The sequence below is a fragment of the Lygodium microphyllum genome, chromosome 16, assembly GCF_053477565.2.
Source record: "Lygodium microphyllum isolate KBCC chromosome 16, Lygodium_microphyllum_v1.1.10, whole genome shotgun sequence".
NCBI lineage: Eukaryota > Viridiplantae > Streptophyta > Polypodiopsida > Schizaeales > Lygodiaceae > Lygodium > Lygodium microphyllum.
The window spans coordinates 132928249-132955721 of NC_141150.1; the positions used below are offsets into that span (position 1 = coordinate 132928249).

General features: G+C 42.8%; 1 protein-coding gene across 2 annotated transcripts in view; it reads left to right on the forward strand.

Annotated features, from left to right (window-relative positions):
- The window catches only part of LOC148023454 (uncharacterized), a 198657-nt gene that overhangs the window by 15365 nt on the left and 155819 nt on the right, over positions 1-27473 (forward strand). For both annotated transcript variants that reach the window (XM_087696424.1, XM_087696423.1), the window contains exons 2-3: positions 21065-21188; positions 21360-21422. In XM_087696424.1, coding sequence (XP_087552550.1) covers positions 21065-21188; positions 21360-21422 — 187 coding nt within the window. The remainder of the gene's footprint in view (positions 1-21064; positions 21189-21359; positions 21423-27473) is intronic.

Below are 27473 nucleotides of genomic sequence, written 5' to 3' on the forward strand. Positions count from 1 at the left end.
GACTACGGACGTGGAAGTTATCTTGCTAAAGGGAGCCTAAGTGATCACCCCAGAGAGGCCAAGCATTAGTCAAAGGGTGCTTGTTGGTTGCCTAATGGCTCACCAGGACTTACAAAGGAAGATGGAACCACAATGGGCTTTGTCCCCTCTTTTTTTTGGAGAGCTTCTGATTGTTTTGAATAGCTTTAGCATTAAATGAGGGTTTCCAAATGGTTTTCATCCTATTGAGTAATTTGTGCACTTTTGGGGAGAATAAAGGGAGGGTCAGACCCAAGATCTTTGCGAAACAAACAAGCTATCCCAACCACCATTGGGTATTGATGGCAGAAATCTATGGAAGGTATGTGAGGGAAGCAAAAAAGATGGGGTGGAAACAAGCTAAGCAAGTTGAGTAAGCAAAGCAAGGAAGGGAGATTACTCGAGGAGACCGCCGTATGAGTTGATGTGAATCACTATCTACGATCCAAATAGGAGATGATGTGCTCAATGGGGTAGAGTGGGCCACTGCAGCCGCCTCATTGGGAGGCAGTTCACGAATGTGGACTAAGCTCAAAGCCTCTAATGTGTCCATGGAGATGAGGTGAGCCTCATATCTACTAGACCTGTCAAATATGCCCTTTGGCGTTGAGAACGAGACTAATTGTGATGGTTGACCGGTGGCAGTGTGGATCTGGTCTCACTACTCTCCCTAAATTTGGTTGCCACCATCTTGCCTCCCTTGCTGGGTTTATGTGGCTAAGGGGCAAGGGTTTGAGTCTTTTTGGGTTGTGTTTCTCTAGCCTTTCATTGACACTTGTCATCAAAATGGCATACCTTTTGATAATGTTTTGGTTTTTCTTGGCTACATTTACCACTTGGATGTTAAGGATAATTGAGAGTTTCCTTGGGTCTCACTAGCTTGGTTTCGGTTTTGAGTTTGATTTGAGTTTTGGTTTTGATTTGTCTCTGACTTTGGTTTTGATTTTTCTTACCTCGTTCTTGTTGCTCTCTTTCAAATTCATAGAATGTAGGCATAGTAGGTTGTCAGATCACCTATTGCAGAAAATAGAAGTATCTTCTAGGTAGTTTGTTTAGAGAGAATGTGACCTAGTCATCAAGGGACTTAGGAGCCCCTACAGTGGAGAATTCGGCAAGAATTTGCCTATACTCGGCCAACTTGACCTTAAGGTCATCCTAGTTAGTGATTTTAAAGGAAGCTCATGGTTGAGATCTATTGATGGGTCCTCTCTTGAGTTGCATAGAATCAATTAAGTGTTCAAATCACTATGATGCTAGGTCAAGGTCTTATAGTTGTGAGTGGAATTTGGTAAAAGGTCTTACATCAGCTTGATGATAGTGGAGGCACTTCTAGCCTTCCATGAGTGGATAACATGTGGTGGAACGAGTCGTGGGTTTGATTGGGGTTCTGGCCCTTGGACAAGATCCGACAAGTTTTGTGAGTCAAGAACATGCCTCATTAGATTTTGACCAAGTTGTATAGTTAGACCTGTTAAAACGAGTCTTGTCAGTAATAGCATGATTGGCGGATGAGGATAAAGAATTGTTAGATGTCTGAGTGTAAGGAGAATAATGAGGATAGGGAGGGGGATATGGTGGATAGGCAGAAAAAGTCAGAGAGGGATCCACAAGTACGTGTGGTGTAGGAGGACTCTCAAATTCTATGCAACTGTTGGCTATCGCAGAGTAGCATAACCAAAAGGCCCACTAGAATTTGCCATGAAGGCATACTATCTTATAAATTGGTTGAGACTTGGGAAAGCAGGGATAGGGACCCCATGCTAGGTGTAACCCAAAGGTGTGTAGGATGGAGGTGGAGCCTCCCCCAAAGGTGTATGAGCACAACTCGGGACTGAAAGTGTAGAGATCCTAAGGTTGTGCCTATGTTTGAAGAACCTTCATCTTGATCTTTACCAAAATTCTACAAAGATGATGAAGAAAAAGAAATAGAAGAAGAGCAAAAGTAGGAACTTTTGTACCTTGCACCGAAGTAGGAGAGATTGGTTGAAAGTAAGGAACATATTTTGGATCTCTTACTTCAAGAGGGGGCCCATCCCTAATGGAGGTCCTGTCGGCCTTGCAACATCATCAAATTTAATAGTTGATGAGAAAAAGTCAAGTATACCTTCTTTGTGCAGCTTTTGTTAAAAGGCTTGTTGATGAAGCTCTTCAGACTTCCTAGCTCTGTGAGCCAAGATCAGCTGCAACTCCTCATCTATGATGGAATAATGATGCGTGTTTCCGATGTAGTTAGAAGGACCTTTGGCCATGTCGGAACCTTGCAGAGTTAGCAGTGGATGCCACTCTTGCTTAGTTCTTGGCACATGCTCCTTTGGGAATTGAGTAGGTGTGAAAGTGTTCAATGCCATATTCCCTTTTGTAGTTCTTAGTTTCAAGGTGAGCTTTATGATCGAGGGCCCGAGTTTCTTCAATGATGAGTACCTAGCTCTAATACCATGTAAAGAAATGCTCTATTATGGGAAACCAAAAACAATCATATGACAAACGCATAGATTGATAAAGAGCACAAATAGGGTCAGGATAACACAGAGACAATGAACATAGTGAATAATGAAGAATGAATATTGAATAGAATGCAATGCTCAATGCAGCAAACACACTATGAAATGGAGGATACTGACCCTTGAACTCGTGTCTCGAGGACTAGGGCAGAGAGTATGAGCTGGAGAGAGTGTTGTTCTTTGATGCAGCAAGGCAGCTTTGAAGGTGTTTGGCAGTAGCAAATACAGTAGTGATGGGTGGGATCAGTGTCTGACAGGCAAAAGACAAGGTGGAATCAGCAAACGCAGCTGATAATGATGATGTTATAGCTGGTTGAGGGCTGCAATTAGCAAAACGCAGCATAGGCTAGAGTGAGTCAAGCTGAGTGGCAGCAGATGATCCAAAACGCAAGCTCCAGGATGATGTTTAAGGTTGGGGTAGTAGACTGGTCAAAACGTAGCCTATTTGGAAGTTACTAGCTGTAGGCGACAACTCTTGCTGGAAAGGGAAGAACATCAAGCTATGCAGCCTTTTGGGCTGGCTGGATGCAAGCGATGACAAGTAAACAGTGGATAGCAACAACGGCTGGCTGATCAGCAGCTGAACAATGGCTGGAAACTGAAGAAATCTATGGGAGAAGGCTTGATAGCAGGCTCCTAATGGTAGAAGACAATCGTGGACAGCTTCGGTTGAGATATCCTCCGCATACAAGGTGTGGACAACAAAGCTCTTGCATCGGCAAGTTGCAAAAACAAGATTGTGTCTGAGTGGAGGTTAGCATGCCTATTTATAGAAAGTTTGGTCCTCCCAATTAGGGTTTGTGCTTATGGGATACAAACACTCTTTAGGAACACATTTTTGTTTAATAAAAGGTTTAGTACATTAATTAATTGAGTTTTGGAGCAATTTTAATAAAGCTAATACATTCTTAGCTCAACAATTGCTACTCCTATGGAGATAGGCTTGAAGTTTGAGGCTTTATGATCGCGGAGATTGTCACGAGGACGTAAAATTTTGATGCTTTGCTTAAAAGTGAAACAAGTGTGAATGTGACTTGCACATGAGAGGTGCATGTTAGTTATTTCACAATGTGGGACCCAGTATCCTGAGGTATTAGTTGTTGGTGCTAAAGAAAAATGTTGTAACAAGTTGTACTGTATTTTAATGTGATGCTATTTCTTGTAGGTTATTAGGTACTCTTAGAGTGCCCTATACAAGTAGCATTTAGAGCAGCCGTTAAGGCATATGTGTGGATTCTGTAAGAAGCCAGATTTAGGAATTGACTAATGGATATCAAGTTGTACTTGATAGATATTGTGAAGAAATACCCTAACGCAGAAATATAAGTGAAAGCGTATGACAAAGCATAAACTCAATAGAACACAGTTAGGGTTAGGGCAACTCAGAGACAATGAACACAATGAAGATTTGAATGAATGAATAATTATAATACGATACTCATGTAGCAAACAAACTGTTGGGAATAAAGGGCCCTCGTGCCTTTTATATGTGCTCGGGTGTGAACACACCTCCCTTAGCACACTTGTACTTTCATATATATATATATATATATATATATATATATATATATATATATATATATATCTATATATATATATCTAAAAACCTAAAGAGGTACATTTATCATTGTACCCACAAATCGTGCTCACTCTCCTCTCTACTCTGCACACACACACACTCTCTGTCTCTCTGTCTCATTGCTGTGTGTAAGCAGTGTGTGTCTCGATCCTTGCACCATAGGGCATAACAAAGTGGTATCAGAGCGGGCAAGAGATAGCTCAAATGTGCACACGTCTTAAGACAATTGACAGGCGTGTGTAGGCTTAGCAGCAGGCGCAAGAGGGCAATTGACTAGGTGGCGTGAGTTAGGCTGTAGGCATCGCGGGCAGTGGATAGGCGCCAGATGAGGGTCCAACGAGGAGGTTGGACCAGCGGGCAGGTTTTCTGTAGGGGAGCGTTGATAGGGCAAGCAACAGAGGACAGCACGACCTGCAACAGCTGTAGCGACAGGTCGATTGGGGGGTTCCTATGTCATGCGAGTCACAGATGGGTAGTCGACGGGGTTCTAGGTCACGCAAGCTTGACGGGCCATGGCGCGCGACGTATGGGATGGGCTTCAGCGGGTTGTCACGTCATGAACTTGACGGGTCAACGGACCCACGTTAGGTCACGCAAAGATTTTTTTTTCTTTTCCTTTTTTCTTAAAAAAAAATCAGTTTCTACCCCTCTTTCTTGATGGGGGTTCGCGCGCATAATCACAGAGTGCAGATTTGTGCAATCTTGGCCCGAAAATTTGGGGCTTCTCTCGGATTTGGGGATTGTGATGTAGAGCAAGACCATTTGTCTCAAAAATTGTAGGAATTTGTGACATTTTGCCTTAGACATTTGGGGCTTTTCATGTACATGCAAAAATTGGGCTGAATTTACCTAATTTCTCGACATTGATGCACATTGGACCCTGTGCAATTTGGGGTTTTTGCTATTTGGGCAAAATTTGTGCGCCATTTGGTCATTTTATGTACATGTAGGCTTAATTCCATGCAATTTGGACATCTAGCACTTGGAAAAATTTGGGGGTTTTGCTGAAATCGCTCTATTTTGACAAAATTGGCCTGTTCTATACATGTTAGAGATAGTGTAGATGTGTGGTTGATACTTTGAGCACAAAAATTTTGGGCCTTTTGACAGTGCGTGCCAAATTTTGTGCATGTGGGTGCATGTACAATAGAAATTGCAGCCAAAATTTGGGACTTCTCATGTGATGTGATGTATTTGTCCTTGGAACAGTTGTAGTCAGTTGTGGAGTGCTGTAGCACAAGGTTTAGTGCTTCTGAAAATTTATTTGTATACCTGAAATTTCTGCATTTACATGGTTATTTATTGCTGGTTGGCACTTGTTTGTACCTTGGTCACTTGTGTGACAGTTTGGGCCTGCATTTGCTGAATTTTTGGGTCACATTTGGGCTGAAAATTATGGCTAGCAGCAGTGACAGCAGTAATCTCATGCACATTAAGAAGCTCGAAGGAGCACATAACTTTTCAATCTAGCAAAAACAGTGCTATAACATCCTGTTGCAGAAGAAGCAGGCAAAGCTGATTAAGACCAAAGGGGCAAAGCTTGCAGATATGGAACAGGAAGATTGGGATGAGTTAAATGAGCTTACATGCTCAACCATCGAGCTATTGATTTTTGATGCCTTGCTGTTTAACATTGTAGGTTTGGATTCTACCTATGCTTTTTGGACTCGACTGGAAGAATGTATGTACAAAAGAGTGTTGCAAGCAAAGTATATTGGCTGAAAAAGCTTATGGATTTGCGTATGAAAGAGGGTACAGCAATGTCTACTCACTTGAGTGAGTTTAACTTCATTTTCAGCCAGCTGGTTGCCTTGAAGTTCTTGATTGATGAAGAATTTAAGGCTACGTTCTTGCTTTACACTCTGCCAGAGAGTTGGGATACATTCAGGATTGCTATGAGCAATTCTAATGTGATTCTTTTGTATGCTGATGTAGAGAGTACTCTACTCGTGGAAGAAATGAATCGGCAGAATAATGCATCCAGTAAGTCTTCTAGTGCTTTGCATACTCGGGGCAAATCTCATTAGAAAGGCAAATCTAATAGCAAGGGACACAATAAATCACGTAGCAAGGATATTGAATGCCATCATTGTGGCAAGAAGGGTCACTTTAAACGTGACTGCTACAAATGGAAGAAAGAAATAGGAAAGGGCAAGAAGACAGATGATAGCAAGGAAGAGAAGAAAGAGAGTCAGTCTAATAAGGGCAGTGTCAAAATTGAAGAGGTGAATGTAGTCACTCATGACAGTGACAGTGGGAACTGCGTACTCTTGGTCTCTTCACACTTTAGTACACATGCTTTACTTGCAGGTACGAATGATGACATGCATACTTGGATTCTAGATTTAGGTACTTCTTTTCATGTCACCCTTCATCGTGAGTGGTTTTCTGACTATACAGGGGGTCGACATGGTGTTGTTCATCTTGGGGACAACTATGCATGTGACATTGCAAGTATTGGCAGTGTGCAGTTGCAGTTTCAGCATTTTTCTGTCTTCACACTTCAATATGTATGGCATGTACCTCAGCTCAAGAAGAGCTTGATTAGCACAGGGCAGCTAGATGATGATGGATTTTATACCACCTTTGGAGATGGGAAATGGAAGATCTGTAAGGGATCTCGAGTGATTTGCCAGAGGTTGTAAAAGTGATACCTTGTATTCTCTCCATGTATCTAGTGTGCGTGACCATGTTGTTGGAGTGACCGAGCAGCCAAGTGTTTCTTTGTGGCATGGTTGGTTGGGACACATGAGTCAAACTGGAATGAAAGTGCTTTCTCGTTTGGGTTACTTGCCTTGTCTTTGTTATGCTGATTTTGAGCATTGTGATCATTGTGGTTATGGTAAACATGCATAGATGTCTCATAAGAAGTCTCTTTCATTGAAATCTTCTCCTCTAGAGTTAGTACATTCTAATGTATGCCAGGGTTATCTTTAGGGGGAAAGAAATATTTTGTCACCTTTGTCGATGATGCTACACGGAAGGTATGGGTTTACCCTATTCGTAGCAAGGATGAAGTGCTTGACAAGTTAAAAAAATTCTTGGCATTGACTGAAAATCAGATTGATAAGACACTTAAGTGTCTTCGCTTTGACAATGGTGGGGAATATGTGTCCAAGACCTTTCAGGCATTTTGTGACAGTAAAGGGATAAAGAGGGAGCTTACTGCCCCTCATAATCCACCCCAAAATGGAGTTGCAGAGCGTATGAATTGGACCATACAGGATAAGGTCCGTACGATGTTGTCTCATGCTACATTACCCCATGGTTGTTGGGCAGAGGCTGTTATGACAGCCGTACACTTGATTAATCGGTCACCAAATAGATCTTGGGAGGGGGGGGGGGAGTTCCCCAAGAAGCGTGGTCAGGCAAGCCACCTTTGTATGCACACTTGATAGTGTTTGGTTGCGAAACATTTGTGCACATTCGTAAAGAAAAACGCAGCAAACTTGAGCCAAAGTCCTATAAATGCATTTTCCTAGGATATGGTGAGGAGGGTGAAATGGGGTATAGATTACGGGATCCCGAGAAAAGGGAAGTAGTATGCAGCAATGATGTTATCTTCTGGAAAGATCACATGCATAAACAACCCGAAAAGACTGAGGAGGTCCATAGGGTTGTATTCTGGGAAGAAATACATTTTGGATAGCAAAATGTGCCTGCTGTACAACAGCAAATACTTGCTATAAATGAACCTGCAAATGCAGAAAATAATGCTGGAAATGATCAGCCAGCTATTGCCCATAATAATGAGCCATTGGATATGCAGGAACGATCAGGACATCAAGCTGTTAATGCTGATTTGTAGGCTGAAATGCAAGGACAGCAAGCTGAAAATGGAAATTTGTAGGAATAGCCAGCAAACAATGATCATTGGGTTAGGAGATCGTCTGGGGCTACTAGTGTTGGGAATAAAGGGCCATCGTGCCTTTTATATGTGCATGGGTGGGAACATACCCTTAGCACATTGTACTTTCATACATATATCTATCTAAAAACCTGAAGTGGTACACTCGTCATTGTACCGAAAAACGTGTTCACTCTCTACTCTGCTCCCTCGCACTCTCTATCTCTCTCACTGTGCATAATGACTGTCTGCCTCTATCACTGTGTCTAACCTTACCATTACAAACTGGTATTAGAGCTGGCAAGAGACAACCAAGGTGCTGTAGGAGCAACGGGCAGGTTGTAGGCAGGCTCGTGTGTTGCAGGAGTCCGACGAGTAGCAGATGACAGTTTGCAGTGGTCACTGCAGGGCACACGACGAGTCCTGGATGTTGGAGAGTAGGCGACTGTTGCTGCAGGCATTGCGGACGACCAGCTGACGGGCGATCAACAGCTGCTGACGACGATTGGGGAGTAGCGAGCCCGTGACGATGACTGCAGCGGACGGACTGGAGGGGAGCAGCGAGCGGGCGCTGACGAGCTGCGACCAGCCCGTGACGGATAGGCGACGCGCTTCAGGCAATTGCACGGCAGGCACGGCGACCAGCGCGTAATGGCGAAAGGCGGGCGTCACAGCGCACGACTGACGGGTCCGTTGACCCGTCAGATTTTTTTTTCAAAAAATTCAATCTTTTTTTTGAAATTTTCTTCACCCACTGACGGGGTTTCGTGCGCGTAAGCACAAGATCTCAGATCTGTGCAAAATCGGCTAAAAAATTTGGGGCTTTTCTGGAATTTGGGGATCTCAACACAGAATTGGACAATTTGACTTAGAAATTGCAAAGTCGGTGCACATTTGCCTGGGAATTTTGGGGCTTTTCACATTTTAGTGAAATTCTTTCAATTTCACTGAAATTAGTGCACGTAGGACTCGGAAAATTTGGGGATTTGTCCAGATTTGGCAGGAGCAAGATGCAACAGTGATATTTGTCTCAAAAATTGTAGGAATTTGTGACATTTTGTCCTTGACATTTGGGGCTTTTCATGTACATGCACAAATTGGGCCGAAATTGACCCAATTTCTCGACATTGAGGCACATTGGACCTCGTGCAATTTTGGGCTTTTGCGATTTGGGCAAAATTTGTGCAGCATTTGGTCATTTTATGTACATGCAGGTTGAATTCCGCGCAATTTGGACATCAACACTTGGCAAAATTTGGGGGTTTTGCCGAAATTACTTTATTTTGGCAAAACTGGACAGTCCTATGCATGAAAAGGAAATGCAGATGTGTGTTTGATACTTTGAGCACAAAATTTTGGGGCTTTTGACCATTCATGTCGAATTTTATGCCCGTGGGTACATGTACAATAGAAATTGCAGTTGAAATTTTGGGTTTTCTCATGTAATGTGATGCACATGCCCTTTGGAACAGCTGTAATCAGTTGGATAATGCTGTAGCACTTGGTTTGGTGCTTCTGAAAACTTAATTACAGATCTGAAATCTGTTGGATAATGCTGTAGCACTTGGTTTGGTGCTTCTGAAAACTTAATTACAGATCTGAAATCTGTACTTCTGCGTGGTCATTTATTGCTGATTGGTACTTGTTTGTACCTTGGTCACTTGGGTGACAGTTTGGGCCTGCATTTACTGGTTTTTTGGTCACATTTGGGCTGAAAACCATGGCTGGCAGCAATGACAGCAGTAATTTGATGCATATAAAGAAGCTTGAAGGCGCACATAATTTTGCAGTGTGACAAAAACAGTGCTACAATATCCTGTTACAAAAGAAGCAGGCAAGCCGATCAAAACTAAAGGGGCAAAGCCTGCGGACATGGATCAGGACGATTGGGATGAGTTGAATGAGTTTGCATGCTCAACCATAGAGCTATCGATTTCTGATGCCTTGCTCTTCAACATTGAAGGTTTGGATTCTGTATATGCTATTGGACTAGTCTGGAAGAATTGTATGCACAGAAGAGTGCTGCAAGTAAAGTGTATTGGCTGAAAAAGCTTATGGATTTGCGTATGAAAGAAGGTACAGCAATGTCTACTCACTTGAATGAGTTTAACTCCATTTTCAGCCAGCTGGTTGCCTTGAAGTTCATGATTGATGAGGAATTTAAGGCTACTTTCTTACTTTACACTCTACCAGAGAGTTGGGATACATTCAGGACTGCTATGAGCAATTTTAATGTGATCCTTTTGTATGCTGATGTAGAGAGTGCTTTACTTATGGAAGAGATGAGTCAGTAGAACAATGCATCCAGTAAGTCTTCCAGTGCTTTGCATACTAGGGACAGATCACAGCAAAAGGGCAAATATGATGGCAAGGGACGCAGTAAATCACGTGGCAAAGATGTTGAATGCTATCATTGTGGCAAGAAGGGTCACTTTAAACGTGACTGCTACAAATGGAAGAAAGAGAAAGGAAAAGGCAAGAAGATAGATGATTGCAAGGAAGAGAAAAAGGGCAGTCAGCCTAAGAAGAGCACTGTAAAAATTAAAGAGGTGAATGTAGTCACTTGTGACAGTGACAGTGGGAGTGATATACTCTTTGTCTCTTCACATTTTGGTGCACATGCTCTACTTACAGATATAGATGATGACATGCATATCTGGATTCTTGATTCAGGTGCTTTCTTTCATGTCACCTCTCATCGTGAGTAGTTTTCCGCCTATACAGGGGGTCGACATGGTGTTGTCCATCTTGGGGACAACTATGCATGTGAGATTGCATGTATTGACAGTGTGCAGTTACAGTTTCAGCATGGCTCTGTCTTTACACTTCAGTATGTACGGCATATACCTCAGCTCAAGAAGAGCTTGATTAGCACAGGGCAGCTAGATGATGATGGTTTTCATACCACCTTTGGTGATGGAAAATGGAAGATCTGTAAGGGATCTAGGGTTATTACCAGAGATTGCAAGAGTGATACATTGTATCCGCTTCATGTATTTAGTGTGTGTGACCATGTTGTTGCTATGATCGAGCAGCCAAGTGTTTCTTTGTGGAATGGCCGGTTGGGACACATGAGTGAAACTAGAATGAAAGTGCTTTCTCGTTTGGGTTACTTGCCTTGTCTTTGTTATGTTGATTTTGAGCATTGTGATCATTGTGCTTATGGTAAACATGCACAGAAGTCTCATAAGAAGTCTCTTTCACTGAAATCTTCTCCTCTAGAGTTAGTACATTCTGATGTATGCCAGGGTTATCTTTAGGGGAAAAGAAATATATTGTCACCTTTGTCGATGATGCTACACGGAAAGTATGGGTTTACCCTATTCATAGCAAGGATGAAGTGCTTGACAAGTTAAAAAAAATCTTGGCATTGACTGAAAATTAGATAGATAAGACACTTAAGTGTCTTCGCTTTGACAATGGTGGGGAATATGTGTCCAAAGCCTTTCAGACATTTTGTGACAGCAAAGGGAATAAAGAGGGAGCTCACTGCCCCTCATAATCCACCCCAAAATGGAGTTGCAAAGCGTATGAATCGGACCATACAGGATAATGTCCGTACAATGCTGTCTCATGCTGCATTACCCCATGGTTTTTGGGCAGAGGCTGTTATGACAGCCGTTCATTTGATTAATCGGTCACCAAACGGGTCTTTGGGGGAGGGGGGAGGTTCCCCAAGAAGCGTGGTCGGGCAAGCCACCTTCATATGCTCATTTGAAAGTGTTTGACTGCGAGGCTTTTGTGCACATTCGTAAAGAAAAACCCAGCAAACTTGAGCCAAAGTCCTGTAAATGTATTTTCCTAGGATATGGCGACGAGGGTGAAATGGGGTATAAATTATGGGATCCCGAGAAAAGGAAAATAGTACGCAACAATGATGTTATTTTCCGGGAAGATCGCATGCACAAACAGCTCGAAAAGATTGAGGAGGTCCGTAGGGTTGTATTCCGAGAAGAAATACCTTTGGACAGCAAAATGTCCCCGCTGTACAGCAGCAAATACCTGCTGTAAATGAACCTGTAAATGTAGGAAATGATGCTGGAAATGATCAGCCAGCTATTGCCCATGAAAATGAGCCATTACATGTGCAAGAATAGCCAGGACAGCAAGCTGTTAATGCTGATTTGTAGGCTGAAATGCCATGACAGCATGCTGAAAATGGAAATTTGCAGGAACAGGCAACAAACAATGACCATTTGGTTAGGAGATCGTCTAGGGCTACTAGACAACTTGACAGATTTGCTCCTAGTGCAATTAATGTGGCTGAGTATGTCATGTTGACGGAGTGTGGTGAACTGTCTTGCTTCAAGGAAGCAATGGACAGACAGGACAATAAGAAATGATATAAAGCCATGCTGTCAGAGATGAAATCTCTTGAAAAGAATGGCACTTGGGACTTGGTGCAGTTGCCTAAAGGGCAGAAAACCCTTCCATGCAAATGGTTTTACAAGATGAAGGTCACTTCCGGTTCCTCACCCTAAGTATAAAGCAAGATTGGTTGCAAAGGGGTACAAGGAGGAGCATGGAATTGACTTTGATGAGATTTTCTCTCATGTAGTCAAGATGATTACATTGAGAACCATTTTGGATTTGGTTGCAGTTGAGGATATGGAGCTCATACAGATGGATGTAAAGAGTACGTTTTTACATGGTGATCTGCATGAAGACATCTATATGTAGTAGCCTGAAGGGTTTGTTGAACAAGGGAAAGAAAAAATGGTATATAAACTCAAAAGGATTTTGTATGGGCTGAAACAAGCACCATGAGAATGGTATCATAAGTTTGATACATTCATGCAGTCACAAGGCTTTCATAGAAGTCAAGTGGATCACTGCTTGTATACCAAGAAGACAGCCGATGGTAGCCTGATCATCTTGGTTTTGTATGTAGATGACATGCTGATTGTTGGTAGGGATACTCATGCCTTGGATTCATTGAAGCAAAGCCTTCATGGCAGCTTTGACATGAAGGATCTGGTTGATGCAAATCACATTCTTGACATGCGAATACTCAGAGATAGATCTAAAGGCTTACTCTATCTATCTCAGCAAGAGTATATCTCCAAAGTTTTGCAGCGTTTCAATATGGAGGGGGGGAAAACAATTGGAGTTCCATTGCCTCCATATGTGAAACTCAGTGCAGAGGACAACCCTACATCTGATGATGAGAAGGCTGAAATGGCCAAGATACCATATGCTTCAGCTGTTGGCAATTTGATGTATACTATGGTTGCTACACGTCTTGACATTGCTTTTGCAGTGGGAGTGGTTAGCAGATACATGGCAACCCTTGGCAAGAAGCATTGGGATGCAGTGAAAGGTATTATGAGATACCTCAAAGGCACAGAGGAGTTGTGCATCTGCTTTGGAAAGCATAAGGCATCTGTTGTTGGCTTTACGAATGCAGACTATGCCGATCATGCGGACTGCAGGAAGTCCACTTCTGGGTATGTGTTTACTTTCATAGGAGGAGCAGTCTCTTGGATCTCCAGGCTACAAAAGTGTGTTGCATTGTCTACTACAGAGGCAGAGTATGTGGCTGCCACTGAGGCATGCAAGGAGGCTTTACGAATGCAGACTATGCTGGTCATGCGGACTGCAGGAAGTCCACTTCTGGGTATGTGTTTACTTTCATAGGAGGAGCAGTCTCTTGGATCTCCATCTGTTGTTGGCTTCACGAATGCAGAGTATGCTAGTCATGCGGACTGCAGGAAGTCCACTTTTGGGTATGTGTTTACTTTCATAGGAGGAGCAGTCTCTTGGATCTCCAGGCTGCAAAAGTGTGTTGCATTGTCTACTACAGAGGCAGAGTATGTGGCTGCCACTGAGGCATGCAAGGAGGCTTTATGGCTTTCATGTCTGGTGGGAGAGCTTGGCATCACAGAGTTACTTGTTCTCCATTGTGATAGTGAGAGTGCTATTATGCTAGCACGGAATCCTGTCTTTCGTGCAAAGACAGCATATACAGGTGAAGTACCACTTCATTAGAGATGTACTTGACAGCAAGAGTATTGAGCTTGTCAAAGTGCATACAGATGATAACCCTGCAGAACTTCTCACGAAGGTCTTCTAGCAAAGCGGTTTGCTCATTGCCGACAGATGATGGGAGTTGAATAGATATATTTATTTCAGCTTTGTACATACCTAGACTTAGCTGATTCTTTTCTCCTCTTAAGGCACATTGCCTTTAGGTGGGAGGTTGTTGGGAATAAAGGGCCATCGTGCCTTTTATATGTGCACGGGTGTGAACACACCCTTAGCACATTGTACTTTCATACATATATTTATCTGAAAACCTAAAGTGATACACTCGTCATTGTACCGAAAAACGTGTTCACTCTCTACTTTGCTCCCTCACACTCTCTCTGTCTCTCTCACTGCGCGTAATGACTATTTGCCTCTATCTCCGTGTCTAACCTTGCCCCTATAACTAGACAGCCTGATAGATTTGTTCTTGGTGCAAACAATGTGGCTGATTATGTCATGTTGACAAACTGTGGTGAACCGTCTTGCTTCAAGGAAGCAATGGACAGACAGGATAGTAAGAAATGGTATAAAGCCATGTTGTCAGAGATGGAATCTATTGAGAAAAATGGCACTTGGGACTTGGTGCAGTTGCCTAAAGGGGCAAAAAACCCTTTCCATGTAAATGGGTTTACAAGATGAAGGTCACTTTTGGTTTCTCGCCAAAGTAAAAGCAAGATTGGTTGTGAAAGAGTACGAGCAGGAACATGGAGTTGACTTTGATGAGATCTTCTCTCCTTTAGTCAAGATGACTACATTGAGAACCATTTTGGGCTTGGTTGCAACTGAAGAAATGGAGCTTATACAGATGGATGTAAAGATTACATTCTTACATGGTGATCTGCATGAATATATATGCAGCAATCTGAAGGGTTTGTGGAAAAAGGGAAAGAGAAGATGGTATGTAAACTCAAAAAGAGTTTGTATTGGTTGAAAGAAATACCAAGATAATGGTATCATAAGTTTGATACATTTATGCAGTCTCAAGGTTTTCATAGAAGCCAAGTGGATCACTGCTTGTACACCAAGAAGGCAGCAGATGGTAGCTTGATTATCTTGGTTCTGTATATTGATGACATGCTCATCGCTGGTAGGGATACTCATGCCTTGGACTCACTGAAGCAAAGTCTTCATGGCAGCTTTGATATGAAGGATCTTGGTGATGCAAATCACATTCTTGGCATGCGAATACTCAGAGATAGGTCAAAAGAATTACTCTATCTATCTCAGTAGGAGTATATCTCCAAGGTTTTGCAGTGTTTCAATATGGAGGGAGGGAAAACAATTGGGGTTCCATTGCCTCCATATGTGAAACTCAGTGCAGAGGACAGCCCTACATCTGATGATGAGAAGGCTGAAATGGCCAAGATACCATATGCTTCAGCTGTTGGCAGTTTGATTTATGCTATGGTTGCTACACATCTTGACATTGCCTTTGCAGTGGGAGTGGTTAGTAGATATATGGCAAACCTTGGTAAAAAGCATTGGGAAGGAGTGAAAGGTATTATGAGATACCTCAAAGGCACAAAGGATTTGTGCATTTGCTTTGGAAAGCAGAAGGCATCTGTCGTTGGCTTTACGGATACAGACTATGCTGGTCATGCGGATTGCAGAAATGTGTTTATCTTCATAGGAGGAGCAGTCACTTGGATCTCCAGGCTACAAAAGTTTGTTGCATTGTCTATTACAGAGGCAGAGTATGTGGCTGCCATTGAGGCATGCAAGGAGGCTTTATGGCTTTCACGTTTGGTGGGAGAGCTTGGAATTACAGAGTTACCTGTTCTCTATTGTGATAGTTAGAGCGCTATCATGCTAGCACAGAATCCCGTCTTCCATGCAAAGACGAAGCACATACAGATGAAGTACCACTTCATTAGAGATGTACTTGACAACAAGAGCATTGAGCTTGTCAAAGTGCATACAGATGATAATCATGCAGACCTTACAAAGGGTTTTTCAGCAGAGCGGTTTGCTCATTGTTGACATATGATGGGAGTTGGATAGATATATATATTTCAGCTTTGTATATACCTAGACTTAGTTGATTCTTTTCTTCTCTTAAGGCACATTGCCTTTAGGTGGGAGGTTGTTGGGAATAAAGGGCCCTCGTGCCTTTTATATGTGCTCGGGTGTAAATACACTCTTGATACTTGTTGGAATTTGAGTTAAATCAGGTTTTAACCACCCTTGCCAAGAAGAAAGGTTGGTTTCATGGTTCCATTGGTGGGATACATTAACTCCCAGCGAGTAGATGGGCCGCAACACTTATGTGCAAGTCACTAGAATTATGATCAACTGAGTGCATCTATAGCAACCATGCCATCCTACAATGATCTGGGTTGAAGTCATGGTGATACTTCACCATCATAAGGTACACAAAGTAAGAGGGGAAAAGCAATGCCTAATCTTGGGATAGGCTATGTAGCATGGACAACCAGCAGGTAATGTTGGTTTTGACCAAAATGCGGGTCCTTCTAGGCCTCTTGATGATAATGACCAGCAAGAAGGTGAAGAGTGTGATGAGTTTAAAGCTTGATGGAGGACATTACTAGATATGCTTGCACAATTGGCAAAGGATCCTCACTTTAGTTGGCTTTTGAATTCTTCCAAGAAGGACAACAAGAGAAAAAAGATGAAGTGATCTTGTAGAGCTTCGAGACAGTAGGATGTACCGAATGAAATGCTAAACCAATCTCAAGATGCTCCTTCCAGTGTTGTCAATGAGCAAAAGCGACTAGTGCCAGTGGAACAAGACATGCAAATGCAAGGACATCTTGGTAGTGCCAATCCAATGGATTTTGGATAGCAAGGCACGCATGCAAACATGGGGCACCTTGGGTACTTTGGTGATGGTACAATATTCCAAGCTATAGTTATTCAAGGACGGCATATGGGGATGTATGGTACAAATCCTTATGGTATGTAGCAACCAATGCATGGAATGCAAGGATGTATGTGGGTATGGCAAGTGGAGTGCAAAACCTCATGTATGGTAGCATTGGCGTGATACTTGGGGCACAAAGTGGCATGTATGGCAGTGCATTTGCACCTCTTGGTATGCACTGAACTCAAGGAATGAATGCTGGTCATGGAAACGCTTCATATGGTGCTGGTGACAATGCAAATACAGCCAATGCATCCTTTTTGTAGCTGCCAATTCATAATAACTTGACTCCAAAAGGGCTAGCAAAGGGCTATGATGAGGGTGATAAAAGGGTGAAGTTTGAGGCCTTTAGTGGTGCAAAAGCTAGATTGAGAGGCTTGACTTTCATTCAATAGTTTGATGTGGCTTACTAGTGAGGCAACTTCACCGAATTCTCTAGGGTTCAAAAAGCAACCACTTCTTTGAAGGGAAATGCATTGTAGTGGTGGTTTGCACTTCGAATGTAATTTAAACAAATGCTTGCTTCTAATTGGTTTACAAGCACCTTTGAAGTGGATATTATGGTTGCTTGGAATAAGTTGGATGTATCACAATGCAAAAATTTGGAGCAATATAATAAGAAGTTTTGGGATGCATTGTTGCCAGTTACTTCTTATTGTGCTATGCCGCTTCATGAGCAAATCGAGAAGTATTGTTGTGGGCTGCCTAGAGAAATTTGGGATTTTTGCAGAAAGACCATTGTGATCAGCATCTCACAGCCATAGAAATGGCAAGTACAGCCAATGTTTTGCTGCATGGAAAGGATTTGGGAATCCAAGATGATGACAAGGAGCTGTTCAAGAAGTTTTCAAAGGCTTAAAACAGGGACAGATCTGAAAATAGGGCTGAAAAGAGGCAAAAACAGCAAGGAAACACTTGGAAATCACTTGCATAATGCAAGGAGTTAATGGCTGCAAATAAATGTTTTGTATGTGATCAAGAGGGGCACATGGCAAGGGATTGTTGCAATAGGCAGCAAATTGAAGATAAGGAAGATTAGAGGCAAATTTTCTAGGAGATGCTTGGTGAAATTTTAGAATTATTCACCAATGGATGCCAAATGGATGGAAGAGGATGACTTGGCAGACTAGTTTTAGGTGTTGTAGCTTTGCCTAGAAGCCTTTTAGTTAGAGCCGGGGTTAGTCAGGCTCAATAGAGCTTAGAAGGTCCAGAGCATTGCCTGATGTTCAAGGGGGAGGTAGCACTTCTACTTATCTACTGATGGACAACTCTAGTATATAGTGGATCTTGGGTGTATTCAGCATGCATCTAGGGTATTGTTTGTTGTTAATATGTTTGCTAGGAGGTCACTATTCAGTGTACTAGTCACTTAATTGGTATGATTTTTACTGCAGCTTTGAACTGTACATTTCATTAGATTATGATCATTAGAGATTGATTATCAGTTGTTGGTTTTCAATGTATGATCATTAGTTATCAGTGGTATTTAGCTTGTTCTTTTATGGATAGCCATGTGTTTCATGCATGCCATTGATAGTTTAGCCGTGGTTTATGCTCAATTTATGCTATACTATGGAGGGGGAGGTATGTCACAAGGACATGTATTTTTAATGCTTAGCTTTGGCATTATTCAATTATGTGCATGTGAGGTGCACATGTGAAGTGCAAAGTCAATTAAGTGATTGCGAGTACCTTAGTTGGCAAAAGTTGTACAAAGTTATGCTAGATAGGTACTTATGGATACTTGCTAATTTTTTAATAATGCTAGTCCTAGGCCAATTTAATGTGTGGAACAATTGAATGTCTAGTCGGGGTTAGCACAATTCTTGTGAATGGGCACTAGATAGTCATTGATAGGGTCAAATAGTTAATTAATTATTTTTTAGAAATCAAATTTTGAAAATTAATTGATTAAAGCTGGAAATTACTTTTGAAAAGCTACCAAGTGGTGAAATAGGTGGTCACTTTTTAAAACTTCCCATGCAGAAGTGGAGGAGGTTTGTTTGGGGGACTGGCTGATGGTCATTTCAGTATTTCAAGATTGAGAGGAGGAGGGGGTTTTGGATGAGCTTTGAGAGAGGCAACACTTGATTATGTAGCATGACAAAATACGGGTAGCAGGTTTCCCTCTCCACATCAGTGAGAGGTGGTGGCAGAGGAGGGCTCGCCAGCTGCAGTAGGGTTTTACCCCCCTTTTGAAGCTGTTGGTGCCATTACAATTGCCATCAAAGATACCAATCAAAAGATACTCCTTTTAGCTGATTTTCTCTCTTGCCTACCAATCAACCCTCAACAGTTCTCAGCTGCTTGGGGCGAAGAGCAATTGCAGAAATTGCTGCTGAAACCTTAATTTACAGCAGCAATAGGGGTCTCGAGAACCACCTCGGGATCGATGCCCAATTACGGAAGACCACAACTTGTAGTAGAAGCCCAAGGCAATATATTTCCAGTTGAACCAAGGGGTAGCACATTCTAAAATTATTGTGGCCCACATGTAAGAGATTGTGACCCAATCTGTGTCTAGATCGTTGTACCATCAAGGGTCAAATTGTGTCCAAGTGTTGCTAGTCATTTATGACATCCCATTGTATTGAATTTGAAGAGGGATCAGCTTTTTCTCTTTGTGCTTCAAATCAGAGCAATACAATTAAAGAAATACCGCAAGGGCACCAATCGTTTGGGCCAATTAGGCGTCAATTGTCCAAGATTAAGTGCTAAAGTGTGTATTTCGGATTTGTGTATTTAATGCTTGCTATAATTTGAGTTAAATCAGGTTTATACCACCCTTGCCAAGAAGGAAGGCTGCTTTCAGTTTGGGATGGAGAAGATGATCCAAACGTAGCAATGTGGGGTTGGTGATGAGGAGGTTGATCCAAATGCAGCAAGGCAGTAGCAGCTTGACCCAAATGCACATGTGAAGAGTGCATGGCACCTTTTGTGGAATGTTGGTAAATCATCATTTACTTTTAGTCTTGCTTTTGGATAGGCAACAAGAATCCAAAACACAGATGTAGAGGAGTTGGGCAGCAACACCTAGTGGAAACACAAACTAATGGGAAAGAGTGTAGGGCAGCAATATTGGACCCAAATGCTAGAGAGAAGTGAGAAGGTAGTGTGAGAGTTTCGGCCAAAGAGGATGAACACAGGTAGAGTGAGAAACACTAAAGGCAAGAAGAGAAGAGAAGCTGAATAATGAATGAAAGTGATACAAGGCCCAGCCCTTGCATGTGCTTATAGTATAGCTGCAGCAAGGGTGTCGAGAGAGAGAAGGTGGGAGGGAGACAAAAGACGCCAATGATTGAAGTGATATTGACCAACTGATTAGTGAGCTTATAAATAGGTAAGATTGACATTGCATCCTCTAGGACAATGATCAAATGCTCTAGGAAAGTAAACCAGACTAAAAAGATGGATGGGGCCCAAAAATAGGGACAAAGAAAAAAATGGCCAAAAGTGAATGAAATAACTGCACCCGGGCTGATCTGTTGATGTCCTTCACTGATTCATTGTAGAGTTCACAAGCCACCACCAGGATATGACCATGGCCTTAAACACCCCCTCTTTGATCTTTGGTGTGCATATACTCCCAAGGACGTATATGATGAAGAAGTGGAGGCAATGGAAGAGCCTTTGTGAAGGTGTCTGCCACATTGTCTGTTGTGGGACAATAAACTAGCTCCTCATCTTGTATGTGCTCCCAAACATAGTGATATTGAATGCCAATGTGCTTCGTGTGTGCATGAAACTTGGGATTCCTGCTGTCTATGGCCAGGCAGCTCTGACTGTCACTGTGAATAATGGTGAGCTGTGGCTATTGAAATGTGTTTCACAATGACCATGCTCTTACTAGTCAAGCTTGATGTTAGATGCAGTAGACAATGCATTTCAGAAAATAATGGACATTCATTCTCTCAACGTCGAACAAGTTTGTGCTAGTGTTTGAGCCTTTTTCTCAAGTTTAACTCATTTACTTGCTTTGTGATCAATACTTACACAAATTGATGCAATCGAAGAGATTGAATTGGTGGTTGCACGAACAAGATTCTAGCGAGAAAAGTTTAGTCCCTTTCCCCTATATCAATCATATATGTTTTGCTGCTTCCATGAGTATGTTGTTCAGTATTGATATACCATAAACATACCATCCCAAGACCTGTCACATCAGGTGGTGCCTTCCTATATTTTTATGTTTCTTTCTTTGTTAAATTAAGGTCATCAATGCTGATTCTGGGGATAAAGGAGGAAGGCGGGCCAAATCTTGGTCATCATCTGTTCTATCGTTGTTCAATCTGAAAGGAAAGAGCAAATTTTGGAGTGAGACAGTTCTTCATAGTGGTAAGGCTGGACAATGTTTGCTTATCTGTTTTTTGATCCTGGATACATTAGCAGCATCACTTAAAGTTTCTGGTTTATCTTTATTGTAAGGAAAACTTAATTTCACAGTTGTATATGCCACCTGCGCATCACAACTTGTCTCTGCAACTGAAAGCATTTAAACTTGTGTAGGTCTTGAAGACTTGGAGCGGACAGGATCTAGCAAGGCTGCATTGACGAATTTCACAATGGCAGGTATTGAGGTCTATGATATCATTGAAAGACTGGAGATGATGGCATAGGCAAATGCTGTAGTTAATTGTAGATGGAAACGTTGCTCCAGTTTACATGTCAGCTTGCCAGTTTCTTGCGACTATTTTGGAAATGAAAGTCATAGTTTTGTTCAGCATCTTTCTTTGATGTGAGGACTGCAATGTTTTGCCAACTCTGAGGTGGAGGTATTCTAGGTGGAATCTTTCTTGAACTTATGTTTTGTATAAAGCCTATAGAAGGCAGACAATGTGAATAAAAGAGCTAGGCTTTTGTGCTTCTCAATCATCCAGTCTTTCATCTCCAACACTCTATTTTGATCCAGCCTTGATTACATTAACCATGTCTTCATAACTTTGTCGCGTCTTAACTCACCATAGCTTCATTCTCTCCTTTACTTGCATTTAGGTTTAGGATGATTGATAAATGATTCCTAAGAGTGGAATGGCTTGCTATGAAAGGCTTGTGTTGCAAGTGAAGACATGCATGGAGGAGGTGGTCCGTTGTTAATAGCTCATTCTTCTACAAAGCCAAATGACTTCTTCACATTTGATGGTCTCCTAACTTCACACGGAGGTCACTTGACATCAGGAGTGTGGAGTGAAGGTTGGGTATCGGCTCATGAACACCTAGCAGTTAGAGACATGCAACACAGTTTAAGAGGTTCCCTCCCTTCTTTATGTGCATGGCATAGTTACTACAAACTCCCTGAAACTTCATTTTCTTTGTGGTTTCAATATTGCCATTTTCGTTTTTTAAACTCTCTCATCCATATCGTCACTTGAAATTCTTCAAAACTCCAAAATTTTGTTGTTTTCATTTGTTCCGGTTTTTGTTTCTCTTTTTGTTTTCCTATTTCTCATCACTCTGGTGCATGGAGGATCGTTCCATGGCAAATGGAAGTGCTTACTTCCCCTTGGCATGTTTCATACTCTTTTCTTCTTTCTCCATCTTGTCCTCAACAAGTGGGAGTTGTGAGATGTATGAGCATCCCATATTCCCTCTTACAAGCATCTTGAGCCTTCAAAGTGAAGGTGCTCTCACTTAGTGCTAGTAATAGGGGTTTGGGGGGCCTACACTGCAGGCTCAATATGTTTTCAAATCTCCCTTACCATGAAGGAACAAGTGGTGATGGCAAAGAAACTTATTATTTAGAAGTTCAACATCAAGTGGGATGAGAATCTTGTCAACACTTGGGTGAAGATGGATAGTGACCTTGCCTTCATTTGGAAAATGGAGTGATCTAAGATTCTTTATGTTCAATAGAGTCTTATAGGTGGAGTTGCTCTTTTGTAGGTACTCTACTTGAAGACACATGTGCTGAGACATACTCAACCATCCTCTTGATTATGTTGCTAACATTCACTTCAGAGCTTAGACGTGTTTGAATGCCCGAGGAGTCTAAGCTTGTAAGAATCAAAGGGATGGAAGAGCCTTTGTGAAGAGATGTGCATGTATTGTTTGTAGTGCATGTATTGCTTCAGCTCACTATGAAGGATGCACTCTTGAACAAGATGATATGAGACCTTGATGTGCCTTCGTGTGAGGAGAAACATTGGGTTCTTGGTAATAGCTGAGCAGCTTTGGTTGTCACACAAAGCATAGTCATTTGTCTTTGTGGAAAATGAACTTGTGGAAGCCATTTGCTCAACTATATTAACTCTTGGGCAACCACACAAGTAGCTTGTAGGCCTACTAAAGAAACGGCAATGGTAGGTTATGTTTGTGAGATTGCGCAACGGAAGAGAATCACAAACATGGAGAGAAAAGGAGAGGAGAAGAAAAAGCAAGAAGATAAGAGAAATCTGACTGAACAATGAAGGAAAGCTGAATACAATGAAGACGTTAGATTTATTTATCCTCGTATGTGAAAACACATTATTGTATGTAAAAGTGCGTGTTTAGGTGCAAACACCTTTTACACCTCTTAGTATTAAATGAGGTTCAAAGGTGTAGGTGGATACCTTGGCCTATATATTGATGCTCTATTCGTTGGTACTATCATATCTCATATCTCACTTATTACTATTAATCTATCTTTCAGTTTGTGTGTACTTGCAATAGTGTCTCTCTCTCTCTCTCCCCTTTGGGGTTCCATCAGGAATAGCCTACAGGTCACACACGCGAACTCCATATCCAACAGTGGTATCAGAGCAATAGATCTGATATCTTTTGAGTATAGTCTTCTTTATTGTCTCTGCAACAAGAGTTCACAACTACTCGTAGCATGCCTTGTATTTAGCACCCAATTGCAGTTGCAACCTCTTTGTTTGTGTTCTCTCCAGTCACTGTTGTGAGTGCTGGTGGTTGTTAGTACTCTTTGCCTAGCTCAAGAAGAAGAAGAAGAAGAAGAGGGAGGCGACTAGCTTCCACTATTATCGGTCAAGCCCTATCACCACACCAAACTTGTCATCCTCACTAGCCTATTGTGTTGCCCTCTATCATTGACTAGCCTTGTCGCCACACTAGGCCCGTCATCATCACTGGCCTACGGTATTGCCCAGCTACACACCACTGTTAGAGATAGAGTCATCCCCTGGACAGGTAGTCGGACACGTCAGCAGGGTACTGCAGTGCCACGCTAGCACAGTACGGCAGTGCCACGTTAGCACAGTACGAACGTTGCGTCATCTGCTGTAGTTGGACATGTTTACTGCAATTGGCTGCATTTAATGCAGCCGACCTGGTGCTGGGGATTTCCTATTTTTTGGCTATTTATAGCAAGTTTGTGGCACACTCCAGGGTATTCATTATTCAGATTTTGATCTTGAGATCTGTTGGTTGAGACAGACTGTGCTCAGGCTGACGGAGATCGAGGTCATCAAGTCGAAGACACACACAGATATATCCTCTGCCCCCGTGTATATTTCTGCACTCTTATACAACATACTATACTGCAGATTTTCTGCGTTTACACTATCTCCTTTTCTCTCTCTCTCTCTCTCGTCTCTTTGTGTTCACTCTCTCTTAGTCTTTGTCCTGCGCTTCCGCATCGCTGCACTCTGACATGGTGTCGAAGCGGTGAAGACGGATTGATTGAGTGCTGAACCTATCTGAAGGAAATTTCAGCGCGACACAAGGCTGCGTTTCCAGCATTCGAGGGCGAGTGGGAGGGTTTTGCATTGGATTAAGGTTGAAGCGAGTGTGGGCGTGTAGGAAAGGAGTCTAATTGGTGAATTTGCTACAGGTTATTGCTGTTTGAAGGGCAGAAAGACTGCGTTTTAGGCCTTCCATTGCAGATTTTACTTTTTCATCGTCTCCGGTGGGTGAAGAAGGTTTGGGCAGCGGAGGCAACAACCCTAGAAGGCTATGTTTACACAGTCAGAGGCGGACTGATTTTGCATTTGTGGAGGCATTGTAGGTTAACATGTCTACAGAGGCTGATTTGGAGTTTTCCAGGCGATCATGGACAGGAAGGTGCCTGTCCTACCCACTCTTCCATCAGATCAGAAGCTTGATGGTGACAATTACCGCATCTGGCGGGTGATGATGTTGGCCATCTTGGAGTCTTATGATTTGGAGGAGCTTGTGTTGGAGGAGATCAACCGACCCTCGGTGGTAGATGAGTCCAAACTCTCTTCCAATGCTCGTGCGAAGTTGACCAACAGTCTCTTTGGGACAAATTAAATGCTAGGATTCTTTCTTTTTTTTTTGTCTTGCACTACAGCCGTGATAGCTTACATCGAGCACTTGACGGTGGCTCGAGAGATATGGCTGGAGCTTGACCAGATGTATAACCGGATGACCCTGATGAAGAGGGTTTCTTTGGAGGTGCAAATGCGGACCTTGTCCGTGAATAAGTCTTCTTCGAGTGGTGAGCCATCAGCCATGTGTCTCCTGCATTTGTGGGAAATTGTATCGGGATGCAATTCCCAACAAAGCTTCAAGGCGGTCTACTTTACCCATGGAGCTTGTATCTACGGATCTTTGTGGCCCGACGAGGACCGAGTCCATGAAGGGGAGCTTGTACTTCATGTTGATCGTAGATGACTACGGCAGGATGACTTGGGCCTATTTCTTGACTTTGAAGTCGGAGGCTTTCTCTCACTTTAAGGATTGGCTTCTCTTTGAGGAGAACTGATCTGGCCGGCAAGTGAAGACTTTGCGTCAGACAAGGGCGGTGAATTTATGTCTAATGAGTCTGCTAGTTTTTGTACAAATAGGGGCATTCACCAGGAGTTTGCTAATACCAATACTCCTCAAGAGAATGGCATTTTTGAAGCGGAAGAATAGAAGTGTAATTGAGATAGCACGCACCATGATGGAGCACTGACAGACATCTCAGTTTCTGTGGGTCGAGGCAGTGGCTACTGTAGTTCATATCCTCAATCGATCTCCCACTTTGGCCGCTGACAGGATGACTCCTTTTGAGGCTTACTTTGGGACTAAGCCTGATGTCTCTTATTCAGGATCTTTGGGTGTGATGCTTATGTGCACATCTCGAAGACGTAGCGTGACAAGTTCGAGGCGGCTTCTCGACGACAAGTTTTTATTGGCTACAGCTCCTAGTTCCAAGGTTATCGCCTATTTGATCCCGTCAAGCGGGATGTCTATACGAGACGAGATGTGTGGTTCGTGGAAGTTCTGGCCACAGAGGGGGGTGAGGAGCACCCCGTTCTTGGAGATCCAAGGGAGAGTTGGGCTCTCAAGAGAGTTCCTTTGGAGCTAGAGTCTTTTGATAGGGATTATTCTTCTGATTTTGAGTCTTCACTTCCACCGGCCACCCCTGAAAAGCTTCCGCCGGTGGATGTTCCCGAGTCTTCAGTAGATGGAGAGTGACGGGAAGAGTGGGGAGAGGCACGGCCTCCTCCTCGTTGGGCCCGTGACACACTTCGCGATTCAAGGATCGAGGGTGCCCTTGAGGAGTGGGAATTGCAGGATGGACCGCGGAGGTCACAGAGGAACCATGCACATTCTACGGAGCTTGTTTGCTCTAACTATTGTTTGATGACCTGTGTTATGGAGGATCATGAGCCCACTTCAGTGAAGGAGGCTTTGCAGTTTGACCATTGACGGAAGGCTATGAAAGTCGAGTTGGAGGCTATTGAGAGGAATGACACTTGGTCTCGTGCCTCGTCCCTCTCATAAGAAGGTGATTGGTGTCAAGTGGGTCTTCAAGACTAAGTACCTTAGCGATGGCTCTTTGGACAAGCACAAGGCTCGCCTTGTTGCTAAAGGTTTTGCTCAGTGCCTAGGCATTGGTTTCCATGATACTTTTGCCCCCACTGCTCGTATGGTGACTATTCGAGTTGTTCTTGCCTTGGCTGGCTATAGGAGATGGCCTGTCTATCAGTTGGATGTGAAGTCGGCCTTTTTGAATGGTGAATTGCAAGAGGAGATCTATGTTGAGTAGCCTCCTGGCTTTGGATCCTCGGTTGGGAAAGTTTACAGGTTGAAGAAGGCCTTGTACGGTCTCAAGCAGGCTCCGCGTGCATGGAACGAGAAGATCAACTCGTTTCTTCATTCGAAGTTGGGATATGGGCGCTCCAAGGCCGATCCGCAACTTTATGTGCACACTTCCGCGGTTGGTCGTATGTTGTTTGTGTTGTATGTTGATGATTTGATTCTAACAGGGGATCATGTATAGAAGGTTCGAGAGACTAAGATAGCTTTACATTAGACGTTCGAGATGACGGATTTGGGGCTTCTTCATTTCTTCTTGGGTCACGAGATTTATTAGTCTCAGAGGGGGATTTTCATCTCTTAGTAGAGGTACATTGAGGAGCTTTTGGTGACTTTTGAGATGGAGACTTGTAGGCCCATTACTACTATGGATCCGAATTGGAAGGCCACTTCACACTCAGATTCTCCCGTGACGGATGCTTTCTGCTATTGTCAATTGATTGGGTCCTTGCTTTGGCTTCTCAACACTCGTGTTGACCTTTGTTTTGATGTGGGTCTTTTGGCGGGGTTCATGACTAAACCCAAAGAGGTGCATTGGCAGGCTGCCCTAAGGATTCTTCGGTATTTGAGGGGGACCTCTGACTTAGGGATTTCTTATCTAGCAGGTACAGATGCTTCAGATTTGGTTATTGC